A 23,037-nucleotide genomic window follows, 5' to 3' on the forward strand; every position below is an offset into this window, starting at 1 on the left:
CAAAAATACATTAAACACAAAACTTTTATTTTCCACCTTATTTGTGAATCAAAACGGTTAACGGTGGTTAGCAAAATTTAAAAAATTCTGGTAACACTGCTCACTCAGAGTAATATTAATAAAACTGGTTGTGCTTTTGGATAGGGGTGCGCCAGTCAGATACTCAAGATTGGTATCAATCCGAACTTGACCAAAATTAACAATAAAAGGGAAACCTTTTTGCCACAACATGAACATATTATAAATAATAAACAAATTACATTGTGTACAGGCTAATATTGAACTAACTAAAATGAAAAGGAATGTAAACAACAAAGACTTTTTAGTGCAAACTGCATAATGACACAAACCTTTAACAATAAACTTGGTGATTGCCCTGTTAACATTGAACTAATGGAGAACTAACTTAAGTGCAAAGGAACGTAATTGAATTGCCTTGTTGCTGAAAGGTGCTGTAGAAATAAAGTTGCCTTTCCTCAGCCTGTCAGTCAGTCACCAGGGCATAGAAACCACTGTTGTGCCTGCTTGTCTCAGAGGAAGTGTAACGTCAACAGCACCGCGAGAGCAAGCAAAAGCTGACGTAGTTTGCTCAAAGCGTGTGTGTGTGTGTGTGTGTGTGTGTGTGTGTGTGTGTGTGTGTGTGTGTGTGTGTGTGTGTGTGTGTGTGTGTGTGTGTGTGTGTGTGTGTGTGTGTGTGTGTGTGTGTGTGTGTGTGTGTGTGTGTGTGTGTGTGTGTGTGTGTGTGTGTGTGAGCTCCGCTCTCTGTCAATCTGCAGAGAGTACAGATAATCTTGCGCTTACGCGCTCAGACGCTTTTGGAACCGAAATTTGGCACCGAAACATAACGTAACATAAACATTTTTCGATACTCATAGGATCGGAGTATTTTCGGTCAGTGCCATAAAAGTATCAACGTTCGGTGCCCAGCCCTAGTGATGATGTAGTGTTAACATGGTATTAGTCAAACTCAGAGATCAGATTGTGTATGTTTCCCTGCACTGAAAAGTAATCTAAACTGACTTTAAAAGGCCCCACTTAAAAGTTCCTGCCTTCATTACTTACAGTAGACCTCTGTGGACTGCACATTGACTATTCACTATCCTCCTATCAGTAAACTGGAGAAATCACAGGAGTCTTAAGTTTCATTTGCTGTGGGTCGGTCACCTACAAATTCAATCAAAGTGCCAAGTCATCGGTGTGTCTTTGAGTTGGTTGTGCAGGATTTCCTTTTTCTCTTTTACCAAAAAAGCTCATTTTGTAAGTCTTCTTTAGTTTTCAGGCACAAGGGATGCTTCAGTTTACTGGACACCATGTTACTGTATGTGTGAACTTCAAAGTACAAGACAGCAAGGTTTAACAGATTGATTCGGGTTGATCTCAAGGGAGGATCTTTGAAGTCTGAACACAGTGTTGTGTGTCAGTCAAAATGTTGAGCCGTCAGGAGGCAGCATTTGGGAATAGCCAGTAGGTAAATGGAGCAGCAGAAGTACATGAGTGTTGCTTTGCAGGCTGCATTCCAAACCCTGAGAAAGTTCTTGCTTTTTCTTCTGCTGTGACTTTGTGTTGAACTCAAAGTCAGTTTATGTGAGGCAGCTTGAGAAAGAGAATTGGTTATGATAAAATATCTTGTGTGTGCCCAGATATGATCATTTATTTTTAATTCACTGTGAAGTATGTCAGTCTTTCTTCCTCGTTTACTGGCTCATTACAATATTCCGCCTTATATAGAAGAAGGGCCTTATTTTTTTTAGAAAATATGACTCCCAAGATAATAAAAAATATAGTGCAGCTGTGAATTGTTAAGGGGTAAAATGAGGTTACAAACATTCTGTTGAATAAACATAGGATCATGTTGCATCCAAATGCACATTGTTTTATGATCCTACCTACCATTTTCAACATTGTATTCTATCATTAAAGTGACAGAAGTTCACATATAAATACCATCATGTGTCTAAAGGCATAGCCTAAGTGAGTTTCTGAAGCTTCTTTGTCCTCAGGGGTTTAACTAAAGATTAAACCCCTGAATATGAATAAGGCCCAATGTGACTTAGATTAATGTGTTAAAAACTTTACCAGGCAGCTGTACTACATGTGATTTGGCAGAAGTGATGACTAGAGAGTGTTGCCCAACCTTTTCTGATTTGTCTGCTTGTGTCTTAATATGGATGTCAGCAGGGAACAGCAACTAAGTGTTTCCCATCTTAGATTGTTTAATTTTAAGCATGTGAAAGAGGTGAAAGTATCCAGTAAATAGCAAAAACTAGAGAAAAGTCATAAAAAAATGTAACTCATTTTGTGTAGTGTAATCTTATTCTTTGTCATTACTTTATTAATCGTGTGTTTAAACACTAGTGATTTATTTAGAACCTCATGGAGCGATCAAAGCATTATCTCAAAAGGCAAAAAATCACATTGGTAAAATCACAAAGCATGAAAAAAACCCACAATGCAGCATTGTTATCAAATAGAAAGCATACACACTCTAAAAATTGTCCTAAGATTTAAATGTTCAAAAAAATCTACTAATTTCCTGCACACCGTCATTTTACCTGCTGCACTCCTATATCATATTTGTCAGAATCCTGACTAGTGGTACTGCTGCTGAGCAAGGCATTAAGGTGTATTTATTCTGGTGACATTTAATATTGTTTGCTCTGTCAGTTAAAACAAACAAGATTTGCTGCCCAATAGGATGTTCCACTTCCTGTTGGGAAATACAATCTGCGATCCAAATATTCTTTACAAAGTAATCTTCAGCCGGTTTCATAGCAGAGATGTTGCTGCATGGCGTTTGTTGGCCATGTTTGATTCTGTCTCACTGAACATTGACAAAACTTCCTCCGTTGCTCGCCTGGCACTGGACTCTGTAACCAAACGCACAAACACAAAGCCTGATCTGTCTTTTTCTCCTCAGTGAAGAGTAACTGCATCATTCCCCAATTCTGAGCCGCCTCATTTATTTGAGAGAGAGAGAGAGAGAGAGAGAATCAAGTTGAAACAGGGAATGTTGTGTGAAATAGAAAATGACAGTGACACACCGTAATGAGATGAGGAAACAGGCTGAGAGAGAGAGAGAGGAGAGAGAGTGTGAGATGAGAGGAAGAGGGCAAAGATGCATCATTTGGCAGCTTCTTATCCCAGTGAATGAGAGTAGGAAAGGAAATGGCAGAAAAGTAAACTACATTTTCTTTTCTTTTTTTAACAACACAAAGACAGCTCCTTGATTCAAAATCTTCCCCCAACCAAATTAATAATTCAGTAGCTTTTTAGTCTATAAAGCCAGTTTTGACACAGATTGCCCACTCACTACTGCAGCTAGTGGAGATGACAGGCTGACCTGCCACAGCAATAATAAATTGGTAAATTTTTGGCATTTAAGCTAAGGCATTTTTCAAGTTATGCAGATGTATAAAATGAAAGAAGAGTGGGATTCTTCCCCAATCACTGGATAATGAAAATAATCGTTAGTTGCAGCTCTATTTGAAACCCTAACAAAAGGGGCAGCATTTGGGAATAGCCAGTAGGTAAATGGAGCAGCAGAAGTACATGAGTGTTGCTTTGCAGGCTGCATTCCAAACCCTGAGAAAGTTCTTGCTCTTTCTTCTGCTGTGACTTTGTGTTGAACTCAAAGTCAGTTTATGTGAGGCAGCTTGAGAAAGAGAAATGGATATGATGAAATATCTGTGTGGTAAGATATGTCCATTCATTTTTAATTCACTGTGAAGTAAATCAGTCCTTCTTCCTTGTTTACTGTCTCACTACAATATTCTTCTTTTTGAAGAAGAACGGCCTTATCCTTATTCATTTTTATTTTGTTGTGATGGTAGAAAGTATGACTCCCAAGATAATAAAAAAATAGTGCAGCTGTGAATTCTTAAAGCAACACCAAAGCACTTTTCCTCTTCGGTCCCCCTACAGGTTGGAAGCAGAATTGTCCATGGCTGTCTCATTCAAACTACAGATCCGCTACCCGATCTGGCAAACTTGCATAGTGCGGTTATAGCCGATAGAGGGGCGCAAAGCGAATGCAGAAGTGCCGTTCACCCTGTTACGAGTTGATGAAGCACTGAAACGATTTTGGAAACATTATTGTAAGGTACAAAATACTCTTTGGTGTTGCTTTAAGGGGTAAGGTGAGATTACAAACATGCTGTGGCAAAACATAATGCATGTTAGATCCAGATAGGATGCACATTGTTTTCATTTTAATCAGATCCAACACCAGTGACCATGTTCAACATTGTATTTTATCACAAAATGTTAAGTCAAAGAAGTTCACATAACCATAACCCTAACAGGGGGGCCAAAGCGCGTGCTGATTTGTATATTATAGCTGATGTCACACAGTTAAATAAGAGGTCTGATACAGTTAGTCAGTTAGTTGTTGGATTGTAGTTGTGAACAGAACCTTTCTTGGTGCGCATAAATGAGAAGACACACACACACACACACACACACACACACACACACACACACACACACACACACACACACACACACACAAATAAGGAAGAAATAAACATAATACAAACCATCTCTCAGCTCTTCATTTCATACTCTGGAATACTTGGCCTTAAGTGGTGTTCTGGCCAACACACCTGAGTGAACCTAGTGATAAACCCAGAACTAGCATCTAGACTAAGCATCTACCTATTATCTTCACTACAGTTAACCTTTTCTCAGATCTCTGCAGGGTAAATCCAGACAGCTAGCTAGACTATCTGTCCAATCTGAGTTTTCTGTTGCACGTATAAAACAACTTTTGAACGTACACATGTTCCAACAAAACAAGTTCCTTCCCGAGGCTATTTTCGCAGAGGCGGAGTTGCTCCATACGGCGCTTGGCTCCGCCCAAATGCCGACTACAGACCCAGGTGTTTTTGGTCGGGTTGAAGTCATCCCTCCGGTTTTTCTGCATACACTCAGCCCGTACCGCAGCATCAACAGGGAATAAATGAAAGCTAACTTCTTTGTTGTAACGTGACGAAACGGTACATAACGGCACACAACAATGAAGTGCTGAGGCTGTCACCCTCTGAAAGGCAAGTCTCCTCTCTTAAATCCTAAAAAACACTCATAGATTATTAATTGTGAGAAATTATCTCTCTGGTAATGGAACTCGTCGCTGTTGTCTCTCACTCTCGCTGTCTCCGCTCTCGCTGTCAGATCACTGGAAGTTTTCACCGAAAGTACTGGCCCACACACTCACCTTCGAAAGTCAGTGGTTCAGGGCACAACTCCTCAAAAACATTTCTATATCTGAAATCACACGTTTGGTCTCAGTCACATCTGGCTTTTATCGGATGGCTTTGACTCAAATACACAATGACGTCCATATCTCTCAAATAGCAGTGTGCATTAAGTGACACGTTTTTCACAACCGCAAAAAGCAGCTGTCCATTTTATTAAAAGGTGATCTAGAACTATTTCCAACCAACTATCAGAATGCTGGGAGAAGATCATGATTGGGCTGAGCAAAAGACATCTGCATACGTCTAGTCTGCTGTTTAACCAACACCAGCTTCACCTTTGCCAAGTTTTACTGTAGTCAAACAGTAACCAAGTCTTCACGGAAACGTACGGAGCAGGTAAATCCACTCCTTCTGAAGGAATTAAATAACACCGCCACATCCTAAAAACCTACTACCATGCTACTTACTATAAAAGCTGGTGGAACAGCAAGTCAAACCGGTTACACAGTTCTCCTAGTTACATCAAGTATGTGCTTCCACTGCACTTAAGTGAATCCATCCTTGCACAGCTGCGGCGTCGACTTGGTCACAGGCGTCCTCCGTGGCCTGAATGAGGGGTACCTGAGTCTGGGGCCGGAGATTGTAAACCCTCGCGTGAATATGGGCCCCCCTTCCTCCTTGTCGTTCTCGACCCTCAATCCTCAAATGCCACAGGGAGGGTATCAAAAGTGCTGATATGGTGCATACAATGAGCATCTGACTACTGTAACTGTAGACAAATTTTCTTTTACCGGTTTCCTTGTCAAAATGTCCTTATGACAGATGCCGCTGTATATCTACTAAGATTTGGCTGACTGTTAGTCCAGCCTCCCTCTGTGTCAATCCGTGGTTCACAACATGGTCCACTAGTGTTGCACAACTTTCATTTGATAAATTTGGTCCTCGTCTTCTTTGAGCATATTCTCCGGCTTCAGGTCTTCCTCTCCATCTCCCTCTACCTCCACCTCGGCCTCTACCTCTGGCTGGGCCTCTTCCTCTTCCTCTACCTCCTTCTCCTCCTCTGTGGATTCCCCCTCTCACTCTCAGTCTTCTTCTTCTGACTCCTTCCATTTTGGTTGAAGGCAGGTGAACTTACCTGCTGCATTTTATATAGTGCTTAAACCTGATTGGTGTGTCTACAATTAAGCAATCATGTGTTTTCATACCTGGTGGCTGTGTTTAACCAATTGGTTCATGGGTGTGTTCATTTGAAAGCCTTTTCTTTGAAATTGCAAGGAAATGACATCATGATAAATTTCTGTGTCAAATGCATACAAGTGTGTTTAGTGTTTTGCAATCACTGTGTGTGATGTTTTGCAAAAAGTGTGAAGCTGACAATGTGCTTACAGTTGTGCAGATCTAGGCTAGTGTTTTGCTTCTTGAGTGTAAGGTTTTGCTACTTGTGGGAAAGTTTTAATTTTAGTGTGTAAGCAATTGCAAAAAACTGTAAATGATATTAGTATAACTGTAACTGAAATGGCTATCTTATGTCTTATATAAAATAATTGAATAATATGCATGAGCTCCTTATTAGATTATACAGCCTTCTTGCTGCTGTGGTCTCAGTAACCGCAACTCAAAACATAGTTCTCTATTACTCAAACATTGTAAACACTCCAATAACAATTATAGTATTATGTAAGTACACACCTAATGCAGACATCTTCCCTCCTGCGCTGATGCTGATTAACATGTGGTGCAAACCATATTTTAGTTGTATAACATTTGTAATCCCTCTGGCATGTATCTGTGTCGATCTAAAACTGCAATCCATGTCTGGGATCTCTTTGCTCTAAAATGTCCTGCAGCTTTCTTCCAGGTGCTCACTCTCACCCCTGACAGCAGCTTGTCAATCAAAGTGAAAAGTAAAAAAAAAAACAGTAGAACCGATGGCTTTAGAATTATTAGTTTTTATCCAGCTGTCTGGTCAAACCTGCATACCACTGAGTGCTGTGTTAACTTGGATGGAGTGCAGTAGCTCAAACCTAACACACACAGGAGGGAACAAAAATGCAGCCCCCATCTGTATTGGCCAGAAAGGGAAATGAACATCTGGGAGTGGAAGCTGTTTAACTCCGGGGGTACAGGGGTAGGATGGCGATCCCAGCTGAAAAACATTTTTCTCAATATAACAACACATATGCCAACGGCCTCCCTCTTCATTCCCCCTGAATTTCCTGCTTACTTGCTGGATTTCTTTTTAATTTTCCATTACCTTCAGGGATTTGTATCAGCCACCGCTGTAATGTATGTACAAGTGAACACACTTTACAACTGTTGACCATGAAACATCTGTGGTCCTTCGTTATGATCACTTCCCATCTGTGTGAAGAATAGGACAGGGAGTGGGCGGCCGCTGTGTCGAGGTTGTCTGTTGTATTTGTTCCCTCAGTCTGCACTTGGTGTAGGGAGTAGGGGAGGGAGGGAGGGGCGGGGGGGCGCGTCTATTTCCATCAGGATGCTGTGTGTGTCCGCTGTCACTGATTGTTGAGAAAAGGACACAGGATGGCCTCCTGGCCTTTTTAATTTTCTAACACATACACACCATCTGAGCTCATACATTTATTGTTATTTTAAGAATGCAGGCAAACTCTTACAGAACTAGACTTTATCACTGACACGCTCACTCACTTCCTGACAACAAAAAGCTGTTGTAACATCTGGTTAGAATTTGTTGTCCCTGGATGCTTCTGCACATTGCTCACAGTTTTTAACTCGATTTTAAAATGTTCCCGAAGGAATGAAATTCAATCAAGCTGAATGCAACTTGAGGAGAAGCACAACTGTTAAAAAAAAGCAGCGATTCTGCGGCCGTTTCACTTTTAATTTGAAGATGACGTTCCTGTGAAATTGTGTACCTGGTTCACAAAGGTTTGTTGATTTAGACGACCACATCCTCTTTCATAACCTCCCTTCACTCCTTCCTGCTAGAAGGAAGTCAATATGTGATGTGTGAACAAGCTGATGTAAGAGCTGTAGTATTGACCAGTACCGTGGCTACAAACACGCACACACACACACACACACACACACACACACACACACCATACTCCAATGGATTTTGCTGCCTGGCCAACAGAAGTGCTGAAAACTACTTTGAAACAGCTTTGTTGTGCATTAAGCCATCGTAATTAACTATCTTCACACATAAACATGCCACAAAATGTGTAATGTGTCTTCATGGGTTTCCTGGTAAAAACACTTCTAGGGCCCTATTTTAATGATCTGAAATGCAAGTGTGAAATGCAAAACGCAAGTAGCTTTGTGGGCGGATCTCGGGCGCTCCCTTTAAGAGCAGGCGCGCTTGTTCCGTGGCGGACTGCTATTATGACGGGCGGATTTGAGTGGCGCACGCCGGCGGGAGCTGTCCGGGATGCGGCAAAGTAATAAATGCCCGTCTTGGCCGGGTGGCGATGTTGCTGCGGCCTCTCGGGGCGCAACACCTCAAGTCTGGAGAGGATTGCTGCAGCCAGCATGCATGGGCCTCAAACGCACCACCTGCTCCTGTTGTGCCCCTTCCTCCTCCCCCACTCCATCTCCGTCCACCCGCTCCATCAGGGTATGTACGCATTACTCCAGATTCACCAGATTCCGCCGGAGTGTCCAATCCCACCGTAGTTCAACATCACGTCTCCTTAAGTCCTCTAATATTTCCTCATTTATGTCATCAATACATCCATGATTCATGGAAATGTGTAAAACACAACAAGCCACAAAGAATGCTGCGACTTTTTGAGGATTGTTCTGTAAAGTGCCTCCTGATCTATCCAAACACCTGAAGCGCATTTTCAGTAATATTTTTCTTTGTAATTATGTATGGTTTTCAAAAATGGGAACTGCTGTAGATGAGAGAAGTGTATGCGTGTTGTGCACACGCTACATTATGGCCAAGCATCGCCCTAAAATAGCATCTGAATACACGCCGCACTGACTTTAGACTAGGTTTTTCCTGGTCAGTGGGCGAGTGTTTTTCTGAAACTGCAAAATAGCACCACGTAACGTTTGCGCCGGAACACGCCTCCTCTTTTCGCTGAACCGCCCCCGGGAGCGCAAATACATTCCCTAATTTACCGACGTGCGTCTGTGGAGGGAAAAGTCCGCTGTGCGTCGGGTGCAAAATAGGAATGATACATGCGTCGGTGTACAAAGGCAATTGCGCTGAGTGCAAGATAGGGCCCCTAATGTGTTTGCAATAAGCATTAAAATCTGTAGAAATCCAAGAAATATAGACATCAAATTACTAGGGGTGTAAGAAAAAATGTATACACTCGAGTATCGCGATATTTTATTTTGCAATACTGTATTGATTTTTCAATAACGCAATATCGATTAGATTTTTTTTTTGTTTTGTTTTTGTAAATTTATTTATTTTTTAGTTTAAGTTCAAAAATATTCATGTAAGACAGTGGTTCACGTTTATGTTGTGTTTAAACCCCCTACCGCTAGATGGCTATGCTTAGACGCACCCATAGAATAATATACAGTCCATGGACGCACCACAGTGTCCTTGCCTTGCAGTGCCTGACTTTTTGCTAGAAGCTAACAACGTAGCTATGGCTGAACTTTGGCCTACTTTAGCATATCAAAATTTGCTCACTAAGAACCTGTGAACCACAATCCCAAACTGGCAGTTTGCACATCATGTCTTTGTTTAAATATTAGTTTTTCTAAAATTATACTATAAAAAACAAATCCCAATATATCGCCTTACGCACAGTATCGAAATATATTGCAATATATTGAATTGTGACCCATGTATCGTGATACGTATCGTATCGCCAGATTCTTGCCAATACACAGCCCTACAAAATTACCACCAACACTGTTGATTCACAGGAAGTGCAGTTCACAGTAATAAACACTTTAACAGGAGTAGAAATTATAAGAGGAGTAAAGTTGTTTGTTTTTAAAAGCACTTTATAGGTACACCTGCTGTTTCCCTGACCCCATCTCCCCCTCTCCTCCAGATCCAGCCCTACGATAAGATCGCTGGCCGAGGCCTGCCGGACAACGTGGCTGACTGCCTGAACAAACTGGTGGTGGTGAAGCTGAACGGAGGCCTGGGCACCAGCATGGGATGTAAGGGCCCCAAGAGCCTGATCAGTGTCCGCAACGAGAACACCTTCCTGGACCTCACGGTGCAGCAGATAGAGGTACAGAAACCTGTCAATACCCAAGTTTAAGGCCTCGGAGAATGTAGCCAATTGTTTTTTTATTTGGGTCCTCACATCATGTCATCATGACCTAAGACATATTATCACTTATTGAATGTGCAAATAAGTCACTGTTTGCCAACGTGTTTACCATATGATAAGTGATAATATGTCACTGTTGTGTTCACAGCATGTCGCGCTGCCCTCAGCAATCATTGAATGAACGCATGTTTAAAATGAATTAATTGGAGTTGTAACTTACTTTTATTCATTGAGAAGAAATTACTTAATTCACAAAGCCACTTCCTGTTGGCCAATCAGGCACATTTTGCTTTTATTCGATAGAAAGACAGTAGAGTTACACAGGAAATGAGGGAAGAAAGAGGGCAAGGGTTAGGACATGGAGCAAAGGTCCTTGGCTAGATTTACGTTTACATGGTCATCGTCTTACACCCCAAACTGTATGCTAATGATGAAAGACTTTGACAGTGATTTGACCTTATTTGTTTATTCTTTGGATTATTTTTTATATTTAGTCAAAGAATATGTTTTGCATGTTTAGAGACACAGCAGGTCTGCCAAAACAAGACCTATGAGGAAGTGGAAAATCTTACATATTCCCCAAAACCTGTCACCAAACCTCAATGGTGAACACATTTCATTACAATTTAGGCTTAAGAACTAAATAAGTTTTTAGATCTTCATTGTAGAAGAAACCATGGCTGTGACGCCTAATCTCCAACTCTCACCTTTCTGTTGGGAGACTCATCAGTCTCTCATCAGTCTTTAGATGGTTGTTTTTTATTTTTGCTGTCACGAATCCTCCCTCCTCAATTCGTAAATCCATCCGTGGATAAAAGCTTTAATTTGAACTTTTCACAGTCTGTCGGTTAGTTTATCTTTTCTCTCAAACGACAGCTGACAAACTTGTTTTTACAAATCATATCCTTACTGTGGCCCAGATTTGGCAGCAGGATCCACAGTTAGGTGTTTCCTAACTAAGAGGTGGCCGACTGCCACAACAGTACACATGCGGCACGTTCAATCCCAAAACACTGTGCACAGTTTTGCTACAGTTTCCTGGCTGAACAGGTTTTCTCGGAATGGTGTTAAATGGTGTGCAACAGGCTTTGAGTTATGTTTTCTCTTGTTTGGTGGGTGTGTCTAATGTGAAGTCAGGCCGCCATTGTAAATAAGAATCTGTTCTTAATGGCTTGCCTGTAAAAATAAAGGTGAAAAAAAACGGTGGCCTTGACCAACTGCCACTTTGCTCATTTGAAAGCCATGATGTCTCTCGCTCATGGGTGGGCCAAATTCTCTGGGCGGGTAAAGCAGAGAAAGGGGAGGTAACCTTGCTCCTTATGACCTCATAAGGAGAAGATTCCAGATCGGCCCATCTGAGCTTTCATTTTCTCAAAGGCAGAGCAGGATACCCAGGGCTCGGTTTACACCTATCGCCATTTCTAGCCACTGGGGGACCATAGGCAGGCTGGGGGAACGCATATTAATGTTAAAAAAACTCATAAAGTGACATTTTCATGCCATGGGACCTTTTTAAAAAAAAAAAAAAAAAAAAAACGTGTTGCTACGTCGTGTTGGGGCTGAATGTGGCCAGGATGTGGCTGTGATGTCAGAATGGGTGGGGCAGGGAAACAGGAAGTGATGTGTTGTCTGATGTAATACCATGGATGTATTATAAGAACAATATAATACTCCCAGAGGAACTTAGACTTTTGCGTATTAACCCAAGCTAGAAGAGTACAGAACAATGTTTGTCAGAGGATTTAGGGAAGAAAATAACACCACCTCTCCTTAATCCTTCATAAACAGAAAATTACAATTACAAGCAAATAGGTCTTGTCCTCTGCCTTTCTCTCCATTATGCTGCTGTGTTTGTGAGTCATCCTCCAGGCACAAGCTTCTATTACTTGATGTATCTGGGGTGCAGGGAGAAAAATGTGTTTTTCTGGAAAAAGAGCTGAAGGTTCTTTGAAAGGAGTTCAGTGTGATACCTGGGGCGGGGGGCGGGGTGTTTGAAAGATGGAAGCTTAGGTGTGTGTCTGGTTTGGGTGTGGTCTGTGTGGAGAAATGAAGAAGCTGTGTCTGGAGTAAATGGTCGTGAAATTTGTGTGTGTGTGTGTGTGTGTGTGTGTGTGTGTGTGTGTGTGTGGTTGTGTGTGTGTGTGTGTGTGTGTGTGTGTGTGTGTGTGTGTGTGTGTGTGTGTGTGTGTGTGTGTGTGTGTGTGTGTGTGTGTGTGTGTGTGTGTGTGTGAGGGGGTTGTGGTTATTTGTGCCTGATCATAAATCAAGACATAACATAAAAAAAAAGTATTGCATACATCTGCAATCCAAGTAATTCCTTGATTCTTTTATGTTTGTTCAAACGTAAATGTCCCACAAATACATAAATAAACATTAATCGCAGCATTGGAGAGCTAAATGAAATCGGTTATGAATCTGTCAGAGACGATGATGCCAGAGCTTTGGTGTGTACAGCATTGTGTAATTGAGTTTATATGTGTGGCCCTGTGGTATTTGTGCGTTTCCCTCATGGGACGCCTCTCTCCTCCCAGCACACTGCTCTTTGTGTCCGAGTCACTGCTCTCCATTTTCTGCTCAGGTCTGGTCAGATTACCTCCTGACTGAATTGGGCTATTTAGAAAGAGAGAAAATGGATCCCATAAACACAACGCCTCTCATGCATATTTATTTTGGACAATTTTAGTGCAGAGACCTGTACACTTGCACTAAAGAGGTGACATGGAAGAGTGGACTTACTGGAATGGTGCCACCTGGCTGCTGAAGATTTACTGCTTTCACCTGAGCGACTGTTTAGTTACTACATCTGTTAAATTACGCAAGTTGAGTTATGGAAGTTTAAAAGAGTGCAGCTCAACGTTACAGAAGCAGTCCAACTGACAACCACTTTCATTCTGGGAAACAGGGCCATAGCTTCCACTCAGGACACCAAGGGATAGTTTTTTCAGATAACGTTGATATTGTAAGGACATGAGGGGTCTTTGCAAGTCAAAATAACACACGTTGGGTATTTTAAAGGCTTTTTTTTTTTTAAGAGCTGAAACGATTAGCTGATAGGTGGAAAATGAATCAGTAGCAATTGTGGTAATTGATTTACTGTTGTCATTTCTTAAGCAAAAAAATCATTGGTTCTTCAAAAACTTGAATATTTGCTGGTTTTTTTTGTCTGCTATAGTAATAAATAAATAAATAAATGAATATTTTGGTTTTGGACTGTTGGGCAGAGAAAATAAGACATTTGAACAATTGGGCTTTTGGGAGAATGTGTTTTTCACTATTTGCTGGCAATTTTATAGACCAAAAGAAAAGTTTATGAATTGAGCAAATACTTAGAATACAGATTAATCAATAACAGCAATAATCGTTAGTTGCTGTCACACTAGTGCAGTGCCCATTTGGAACAGGCCGGATTGCTTGGACTGTGGTATTGCTGCTTGTAGAATTCATCATTTTCTCGCATTGCACCGCTATGTGAAGGAATAATCTCCAAGATTAGGCTACATTATGTTCTGTCAGCTCACAGCAATTTAATACAATAGCAGGAAAAGAGGCCCCCACTGTTCTAAAGCGTTCTGCATGTGGTGTCTGCTGATGTGCAGGTTAACCCCCCCCCCCCAACACGCACACACATATATACAGATATGTCTCGTATAGCCTCCCTATAAGTGGGATCACGCTCTGTCTGCACTTGTTTTGTGGTTATGCCTTGCATGTGTGGGATTCTGATACGTCCTTAAATTCAGGAATTGTCGTTTGTTTATTCAAAAGTAGTGCAACTTTGCACATTTTTGTGGGTCTGAGGTGTATGCCACATTTTAGCTGCCAAAGCTCTGCTGCTCTCTGTCTCTGGTCCTCAGGGTGAGAGGGGGAGTGGCCAGTGGCTAGCGCGGCAAAAGCCAATGTGTGCTTCTTTTTCCTATATATATTTAACGATATCTTTTGCATTTCTAATCCATAAGTCAGAATTGGCTTGCATTTACTTGTGCCCGTAGCAAGACACCTGTCAGGTTTGAAATCCATCGGACTAACGGTTCAAGAGATATGCGCTTAACACCCACCCACACAGACAGCAGAAAGACGTTCCTGCAATTTATAGATAAATAGAGGATGGATGGATGGATGGATAGATAGATAGATATGTTTACATTTTAGTACTTTTAGCCCAACAAAAAATGAGGTAAATGAAGAAAAGAAATCCCATTGCAGTGTGAAAAACACTTTGAAACAACATTTAGACCCTTCATGTAGGGAGATAACACTTACAGAAAACGTAATCAAACAGTTACAGTAACTGCAGAAATAAAATGTCAAAAATAAATGTCAAAAATCCAAATCATTTGACCATTTTGCGGGCCACACTCCCCCTCTCACCACAAATTGCCTTTCTATATTGCTACTACCACTATTACATACAAACAAAAAATAATGCTCGCATTTCTTACATTTTTCTACAAACAATCGTTTAGTAGTTTAAAAGGTTCAATAACAACACAACTTCTACACATAGGGGCTTTAAGATTGCTCGGGGATCCAGTGGATGTTGTTTTCTGTCACAGGCTGGAAATTAAACTATTTAGCAACTTCCTCACGTCAACCACTCCCCACTGATTCACATCCCATTTCTCATCATTCTCCTCTACTGACTTTAATTTTCTCTTATCTTGGTAAAATCAATGCTTCTCTCTCCTCAGGTATTATTTTCCTCCTTTTGTATTTATTGTAATCACACAATCAAGTAACAGAAACATTGTTTCTTGGGCTGTTGTTCTTAGTATTTATTACGTGTAATACGCTGCAGGAATTCAGATGTATTTAATTATTGCTGTAGTGTCAGATAATGTCCCTCCTTTTACAAAGTCCAACTGCTATAACTGTCACTTCAATTTGTATTTAAGGACAGACTCAAACAACAACAACATGTTTTAAGTTATAGACTTTCAACTTTAATCCTTTTTTGGTTATCATTTATATTGTATTGATTTTGCAATATTAATAAATTAAAAAAATGAAATGAAAAAAACGAAAAAAGAAGAAAAGGCATACTTACACATACCTGAATACAGTACATGCACCTACTCTACATATAGATACAAACATACAACGTATGCACACACACGTTCTGTACTGTACACATGCACATACATACCTGCAGAAACAAATTTGTTCTGTATTGCTTTCCATAGACTCCTGTCTTCCAAGGTTACGTATTCATTCTAATATAATTTATCTTCATTATTAATCTATACTAAGTCCTATTGGTCCTATGTTGCATTTCGTTAAAGTAACACATCAAAGCTATAATGCACCACCTCACCTGGTCACATGATAATCTAACACTAAAACTAAAACTTATATAAATAAAATTACCATTATAAACTCTAAAGTTCACTTGAACTTATAAATACTCTATGTACCAGTGTGTATATTGTAGAGTTCACGTGTTTCAGTATCTCTGAAGAAGGAGAGGCTGGTCCAAATGAAGGGTTAACACAAAGATTTATTAATAAAAATGATAAGTCAAAATACAGAGAATTACGCTGCAGCGGGCCTTGAAAATAGTTGCTTTAACCCTCAAGTTTCCACATCTATTCCGCCCCGAACCCCTGTCGCCCCCCTGCTTTATTCCTCCAATCCCAGGGGTGGTTACTTTTCTCCTTCGTGAGTAAGAGCCTTCCTCATAGGCTCTTTGTTGGCATGGTGACAGGTTGGATGCATCTTGTTGGTTTCTTCACTGTCCAATTGGGAAGGACATGCCCTAAACTCTGCCCCCTAGGGGTCATTTGCACCCACAGATCAATAGGTTCTATCATGCAGATGTCAAGTCTTTACAAGTTTACAGGAATTAACATTCTATTGTCCTAACCCAGACTAAAGTACCAGGGGGTTGGAGACTGATAGAGGCAGACGATTATTTCCTGCTGTGTAGCAGAAGGTTTCTCTTTATATGATAATAGTTGGTTTTAACCTAATCAATTTGATAAAAGACAGGAAGAGAGGGGGAGAGGAAGGGTCTGTCTTTACCTATTGTTTACAGAGACAAAAGATGGTGATTGTGATAACCAGATCAGTCTTATAGATTCATTCCTATTTTCATAACCCGGTTGCAGCATACAATTTATTACTTAAAACATACATGGTTATTAGAATCAGCACTGTTACAACTTTATTTTACTCAACAATATATAGTCTAGGACTGAAATCAAAATTGTACCTTGAAAAATCACAAATGCTGCTGCTCAGTCAGTCTCAACAAAAATAAACGATGCAAAAGGTTGCTGCCATTTACTACGTTGTGTTCGTTGTTTTTTTTTTTATTGTCCCACAGCACCTGAACAAGACTTACAACACAGACGTGCCGCTGGTTCTCATGAACTCCTTCAACACAGACGAAGACACCAAGAAGATCCTGCAGAAGTACACACACCACCGTGTCAAGATACACACCTTCAACCAGAGCAAGTGAGAGAACACTCGTAGAACCATGTCAAGCAAATGTCATTCGAGAAAAAATGAAAAATCTGTATCAGTATTGGCCGATTTAGACACTCCAGATATTCACTACCAGTTGGCAGTATTAAACCCAAACGTGCTGAATGAACTCTAACAATGAACTGGTCTATATTCGGAATCTGAGTAGCCAGTGGACAGTCCTCTGCTGTGTGCTGCTGATCTGTTAAGAGCAGGAAATGAGACAGGAAATGTCATGTAATGTTTGGAGAAAGCCATTAATGTGTAATGCCTTGGTGTCTCCAATTTGTCAGTCAAGTGGAACTTGCTTTTTCCTGTTTCCCTTGAATTATTTAAAGCACTTGTATGTTCTGTGTGCCAGAAGGAGTGTAGTACAAAGCAGTGGTGTGGGGGGAGGTAGTGTCGCTCTTGGATTTAATGTCAGCGCAGAGAGAGTGGTCGAATAGTTGAAATGTCAATCAGTAGGAGAACAAAGAGAAGTCTGTGGTGGAGTTCGTGACAGTAATTTATAAAAGGCCAATTAAATTCACTGCTCATCACACTATCTGGTGTTCCAGTTGATGAGGGGAAAACAATTTGCTTTATCCCCCAGACAAATTGTCCAGACACTTTTTATTATTTTTTTAGCCAAATTAAATTCCCTGGTTACCAAAGTGATGAGCAGAATGAATAACAGTCTAACACTGTGTCTGTCTGTTTGTTTTTTGTTTCTTTTTAAAAACTTATTTTCAACCCAATTCCTGCATCAATACCCAAAATCAAGTTCATTTTAAATGCAAGTCCAGCTAAATATAGCTAAAAAAAAAAAAAAAAAAAAGGTGTGATTTAATCAAAATAATTTACCACAATCAGTGGATGAGAACAGATTAGAAAACCATAGTTTCTTCCTTGTACTTTAACTTTAGGAGGAGGCATTTTAAAAAAAAGCAAATTCACTGCTAAGATCAGTTAACAACTCACTGGTTACAAAAAACTAATCCTTTGATAAGATGTATGTTCATTCCCCCTGTGTAATATGGAAAGAATAACTTTTCCTTCTGAGGCAGTAATATTGGATCCAAGAGTGGCCAGGTTGGATCAGTGGGTAGAGCAGGCGCACATATACTTTGAGGCTTATGCCTCGACGCAGAGGTCCAGGGTTCGAGTCCAACCCGTGACGATTTCCTGCACGTCTCCCTCTCCCCTTTCTCACCTAGCTGTCCTATCAGTTAAAGGCTTAAAAGCCCCAAAAACATTATCTTAAAAAATAAAGGCCGCCCGGATAGCTCAGTTGGTAGATCAGGCGCCCATATATAGAGGTTTACTCCTCGACGCAGCGGGCCCGGGTTCGACTCAGACCTGCGGCCCTTTGCTGCATATCATTCCCCCCTCTCTCTCTCCCCTTTCATTTCTTCAGCTGTCCTGTCAATAAAGGCCTAAAAATGCCCAAAAACATAATCTTAAAAAAAATAAAATAAAAATATTGGATCCAAGAAAGGAAAGGAAAACACTTCTGTGGACATAACAACATGTTCAGGACTTAGGAGCTTTAAAGTCTCATCTAACCACTCATTCTTTGAGTCATCTTCCCAGAACAGTCAGCTGGACTTAAACCTCTGTTAAAAAGGCCTCCGTGCCTCTACTGTGCAGCTCCACTCACCTGACCAGCTCAACGGCACTCTGAAATATCCTCAAACTGCCAAAAACACAGCCAGCTCCCACTCAGCGCTGTTCCCCCCCCCCCCGATGAGGTTTGTCAACTCAACCTGACGCCGATCCTTCTCAGAAACCCTTTGATCACTTAAATGCACACAGAGATGATGGCATGGGCTCTTTGGCTATTTGTCTAATCTCCCTTCTTTGGTGTTGTTTGAAGTCCCGCAGTGATACGAAAAGAAAAAAATCCACGTGGCACTCGGCACGCTATTTAGTCGCAAAGTTTCCGTGGCTTTGACTCTGCTGTGGGGCGAAAAGATTTCACCTTGTCTTTGTTTTGTCTTTGTGCTGTTTATCTCCTTAACGCGCAGACTGTGATTCCCAGCTCTGCAAATAAATGAGTTCATCCCTTGTTTATTTTAGAACTACAGATTACTTACATATAAGAGATAACCGGCCTTTTACATACTAACAAAAGAGGAGAAAGCGGTTTATAAAAGGTTATCAAAAACAAAATGACATTGACTGTTTTTTTTATTTATTTTATCATCATACTTAAAGGCCATCTCATTTAGCAGCTAAAGAGACGGATATTTCCATCAAAGGCTGGTGGAGACCAAAGTTCAGATGGACACTCGAATCCAAATAAATGCTAACGTTCTGCTCTGTTTCTGTGTAAATAGGCAACATGTTCGCCATAACAACCATGTCAATGTTGTGTTTACATCTTGTTACACTGAAATAAAATAAATCCAGGTTTAAGTTTGGGTTCAGTCCTCTCTAGACGTAGATTAATGTCCGCTCTCTTGCTCCACGCTTTTGAACTTCAACGTTAAGCTGACAGCTGACGTACTTTAAGCTAAAGGAGTGCAATTCCTTGAAAAAAAAAAAAAAACAACGAAGTTTGATGATCATTCTGATTTGTCGAGGATACAGGCTCAGTCTTTCATACAGCTCAGCAGGAACGTTATAAGGTCATCAAAGTTATTAATTTAAATTGTGCAATGGAGAATAATGGTAAATAGGGATACTAAATGAAGCTAAACTATGATGAACCCTAATCTTAAAGGAACCCGTTAGTGCTACCCACCCCAGTACGATACGGCGAACACACAATAAATCATGACATTGAGTTATCATTTGGTTTGTTTATAAACTAATGATCACAAAAGTGTACTTAAAACAACCAAAAAAACATGATGTCTGATCTTATTGTTTGGTCCTGTCCAGATACCCTCGCATCAACAAAGAGTCGCTCCTCCCTGTGTCCACGAACTTGAGCACAAACGGGCAAAGCGCAGAAGGCTGGTACCCTCCGGGGCACGGCGACATTTACGCCAGCTTCTACAACTCGGGCCTGTTGGAACAGCTGATCGCGCAGGGCAAGGAGTACATCTTCTTGTCCAACATCGACAACCTGGGAGCCACCGTCGACCTCCACATCCTGCACCACCTGGTCAGCCAGCCCAACGGCAAGCGCTGCGAGTTCATCATGGAGGTGACGGATAAGACGCGCGCCGACGTCAAGGTGTGTGGAGGAGGAGGAGGTTTATATGTATTCATACTGTCCCAATATTTACATAGTGTATTTACAACATGGATGGGATGTTCTGGCTTTGTTCCATGTAGGAGTTATTACAGCATTATTTGTTTCTTTGTTGAGATTCAGAATTCAACAGGAGTAGTCTTCTTGCGTGGAATTAATGGAGAGGGAGTTGCTGTGGGAGAAAATGATCACAGTTGTGTTTTATGGGCCACGGTTTTGAGATATCTCTCTCTGAGATTTCTACCTCCACCCTCAATGCAATATAATTTAGTTTGTGCCGCTTAAACCGAACCTGACTCCACCAGATGGATTGTTTCGCGTTTCCTCGGCATATCCATCTGGGAACTTTCCGTTGGAGAACTTTTTCGGGAAGGGGCGAAAATACTGGTTAGCTGATTGGATAAACCATCTGTCTATCACCACCTATAGTTGGTGATAGATGGACCAACTCCACCAATCAGATCAAACTCTTGCCGAAACCAGTCGGGAGAAGAGCAAAAACATCTTTTCCTCCGAGAAAAGCCTCCAGTGCCGTTTTTTGCTCTTCTTTCAATGAAGGAATACTTTCTAATTCGGATAAAACTTGCGCGATAGCTACGCTCATCTCATCCGTGAAAGCCGCCATGTTGTTCAGACTGAACAGTCGCGTCACACATAAACCTGCCTAAAAACCAACGCTGATTGGTCGGTCGGTCGGCGAACGGCTCCAAATTTTCTCTATCTCAAGATGCCAGACTGATCTGCGAGTGGAAAACTGGAGCTTGCGAGATCAGGACGCTCTCACGAGGCTAGCTTAAACAAAAAAATGACATCTGTAAGATTCAAAAGCAACGCGTCTTTCCAGAGGTGTCCTCATTACTCAGCAGTTTTATTAGAACTACTTTTAAACTGCCATCTGTATGGCCAGACACTACAATAGAAAATGTTGTTTTTGTAATTTGGGTGAACTGACCCTTATTTATCACTGGAAAACAAAATCAATAAAATGGGAAGAGGTAATACTAGTCTCATAGTGATCAACATACAGTATTTAAGGAGCTGATGTGATAACATTTCACTGGAATTGTACCTCGTATGATTTATTCAAAGAGTCATTCAGGATTCAAGATTGAAAATCCTTTATTAATCCCACTATGGGGGAATTCACACTGTTGCAGCAGAAAGGGACGGGGGGGAGGGGGGAGTACAAGACACAGATAAACAAACAATGAATAAATATAAGTAAAGATAATAAATAATAAAATAGAAGTATAGTTAAAAAGAAAGTAAAAACAAAAGCAATAGCTCATACGTGAGCAAGAGCTGGTGCAACAGGCTGCCCCCCTCAGCAGCGGCATTTTCAAGTCTAATGTGACAAATAAAGAATGTATTGAATTTATTGGTTGTATGATGCATCTGACTTGGTCTGGGAACCTTTAGTTAATGGACTACTGTAGATGTAAATGGCCTCTTCCACAGTAGTATTAAAGGTAGGTGAAAAAAGACTTGTTTTCATAGATTCTGTTTTAATATATTTTGGAAGACTGGATTGTATTTTATTGATTGCCACATTTATTCATTAAAAGTATTACATGTTAGCGGTTGCTTTGCTTTTGGGTCTAGCGGGGTGGAAAATTACTTAGACCAACCAAACGTTAATGCTGTAAAGAATCCTTTTCGGCAATCATTGTTAATAAAATGCAGTGGCATTATGAAAAATGTATATTTCTGTCAGGGAAAGTTTCTGTTGCACCTTGCAGTCCATTCCTCACATACTGAGAACATTTTGTATAAATAGCTGACTCTGCTAACATGCTCACAATGACAATGCTAACACAAGGACAATGCTAACATGTAGGTACAATGTTTACCATCTTTGTTTAGCTTGTTCGCATGCTAATTTGCACTCAACGGCACTAAAAGTACAGCTGAGCCTGATGGGAATGTCATTAGTTTGCAAAGAAGAAAAGAAAGGAGGAAGAAAGTTCTCACACACACTTGTCACCTCTGCATTGGTTTGATGCTGAGAACGTTTTGTATGAATAGCTGTCTCTGATTTTCAGGGTGGCACGCTGATCCAGTATGAAGGTAAACTGCGTCTGCTGGAGATCGCCCAGGTGCCCAAAGCCCACGTGGACGAATTCAAATCAGTGTCAAAGTTCAAGATCTTCAACACCAACAACCTGTGGATCTCTCTGGCTGCTATCAAGAAGCTGCAGGAACAGAAGGCAATGGACCTGGAGGTTATAGTCAACCCCAAGGTCAGTGGAGGGGGCTGAAAAAATACAGTCAAGGCGAAATACCACAAACGGTACACACACTCCTGAGGCATAGCCAACAACAAATTACAGAACAATTCAGATTTTCATGGAGTAGCTCGCTTCACATACAAATACCAATTATGTAGTTGTTGCTCAGTTCAACAGTTCTAAAGCCAAAAGATGAAACTGAATGAATCTAAAAGAACAGTAAAAACAACTGAGAGAGACATAGATTAATAAAAACAAAGGCAACACAAAGGAGCCTAGATAATCCCACCCTGTCACCAAATCCTAATTTTATATGCATGGTTTTATACTGTGAACTATTAGGAAGGTGTAAAATGTGTCTTCTAATTTTCTAATGTAAAGAGCATAGTGTATCTTCTCTTTACGTGGGTAATAATTAAGTCGACCAGCCACAGTTTAATGTTTGGGACAGCAGTTTTCTTCATACGTGTTATTATAATTTTGTGTTGCTAAAATAAGGGAATAAGAAAGACCAAGTTTTTTAATTGTAAAAAGGTTTAATCGTTTATTTCAGATGAGCCGAGGATGATACAGTAAAGGATTTGGTCCAAGAATAGAGGTAAATACCTTTTTAGAAATGATGTGAAAACGAACACACCAAAGTTACTTCTGAGAAAAAAGAAATTGTCTGGTAACATGGAATTACAACCTCAATTAGATAAATCAAAACTTGACCAGAGCCTTTAAAACGGTAA

At 40.7% G+C, this 23,037-nt stretch overlaps 1 protein-coding gene across 2 annotated transcripts in view; it reads left to right on the forward strand.

The window, feature by feature from the left end:
- Nucleotides 1–23,037, forward strand: part of ugp2b (UDP-glucose pyrophosphorylase 2b) — a 44,855-nt gene that overhangs the window by 10,185 nt on the left and 11,633 nt on the right. For both annotated transcript variants that reach the window (XM_039783416.1, XM_039783415.1), the window contains exons 4-7: nt 10,202–10,387; nt 16,752–16,885; nt 19,760–20,057; nt 22,118–22,315. In XM_039783416.1, coding sequence (XP_039639350.1) covers nt 10,202–10,387; nt 16,752–16,885; nt 19,760–20,057; nt 22,118–22,315 — 816 coding nt within the window. The remainder of the gene's footprint in view (nt 1–10,201; nt 10,388–16,751; nt 16,886–19,759; nt 20,058–22,117; nt 22,316–23,037) is intronic.

The sequence above is a fragment of the Perca fluviatilis genome, chromosome 19 (assembly GCF_010015445.1).
Source record: "Perca fluviatilis chromosome 19, GENO_Pfluv_1.0, whole genome shotgun sequence".
Classification (NCBI taxonomy): domain Eukaryota; kingdom Metazoa; phylum Chordata; class Actinopteri; order Perciformes; family Percidae; genus Perca; species Perca fluviatilis.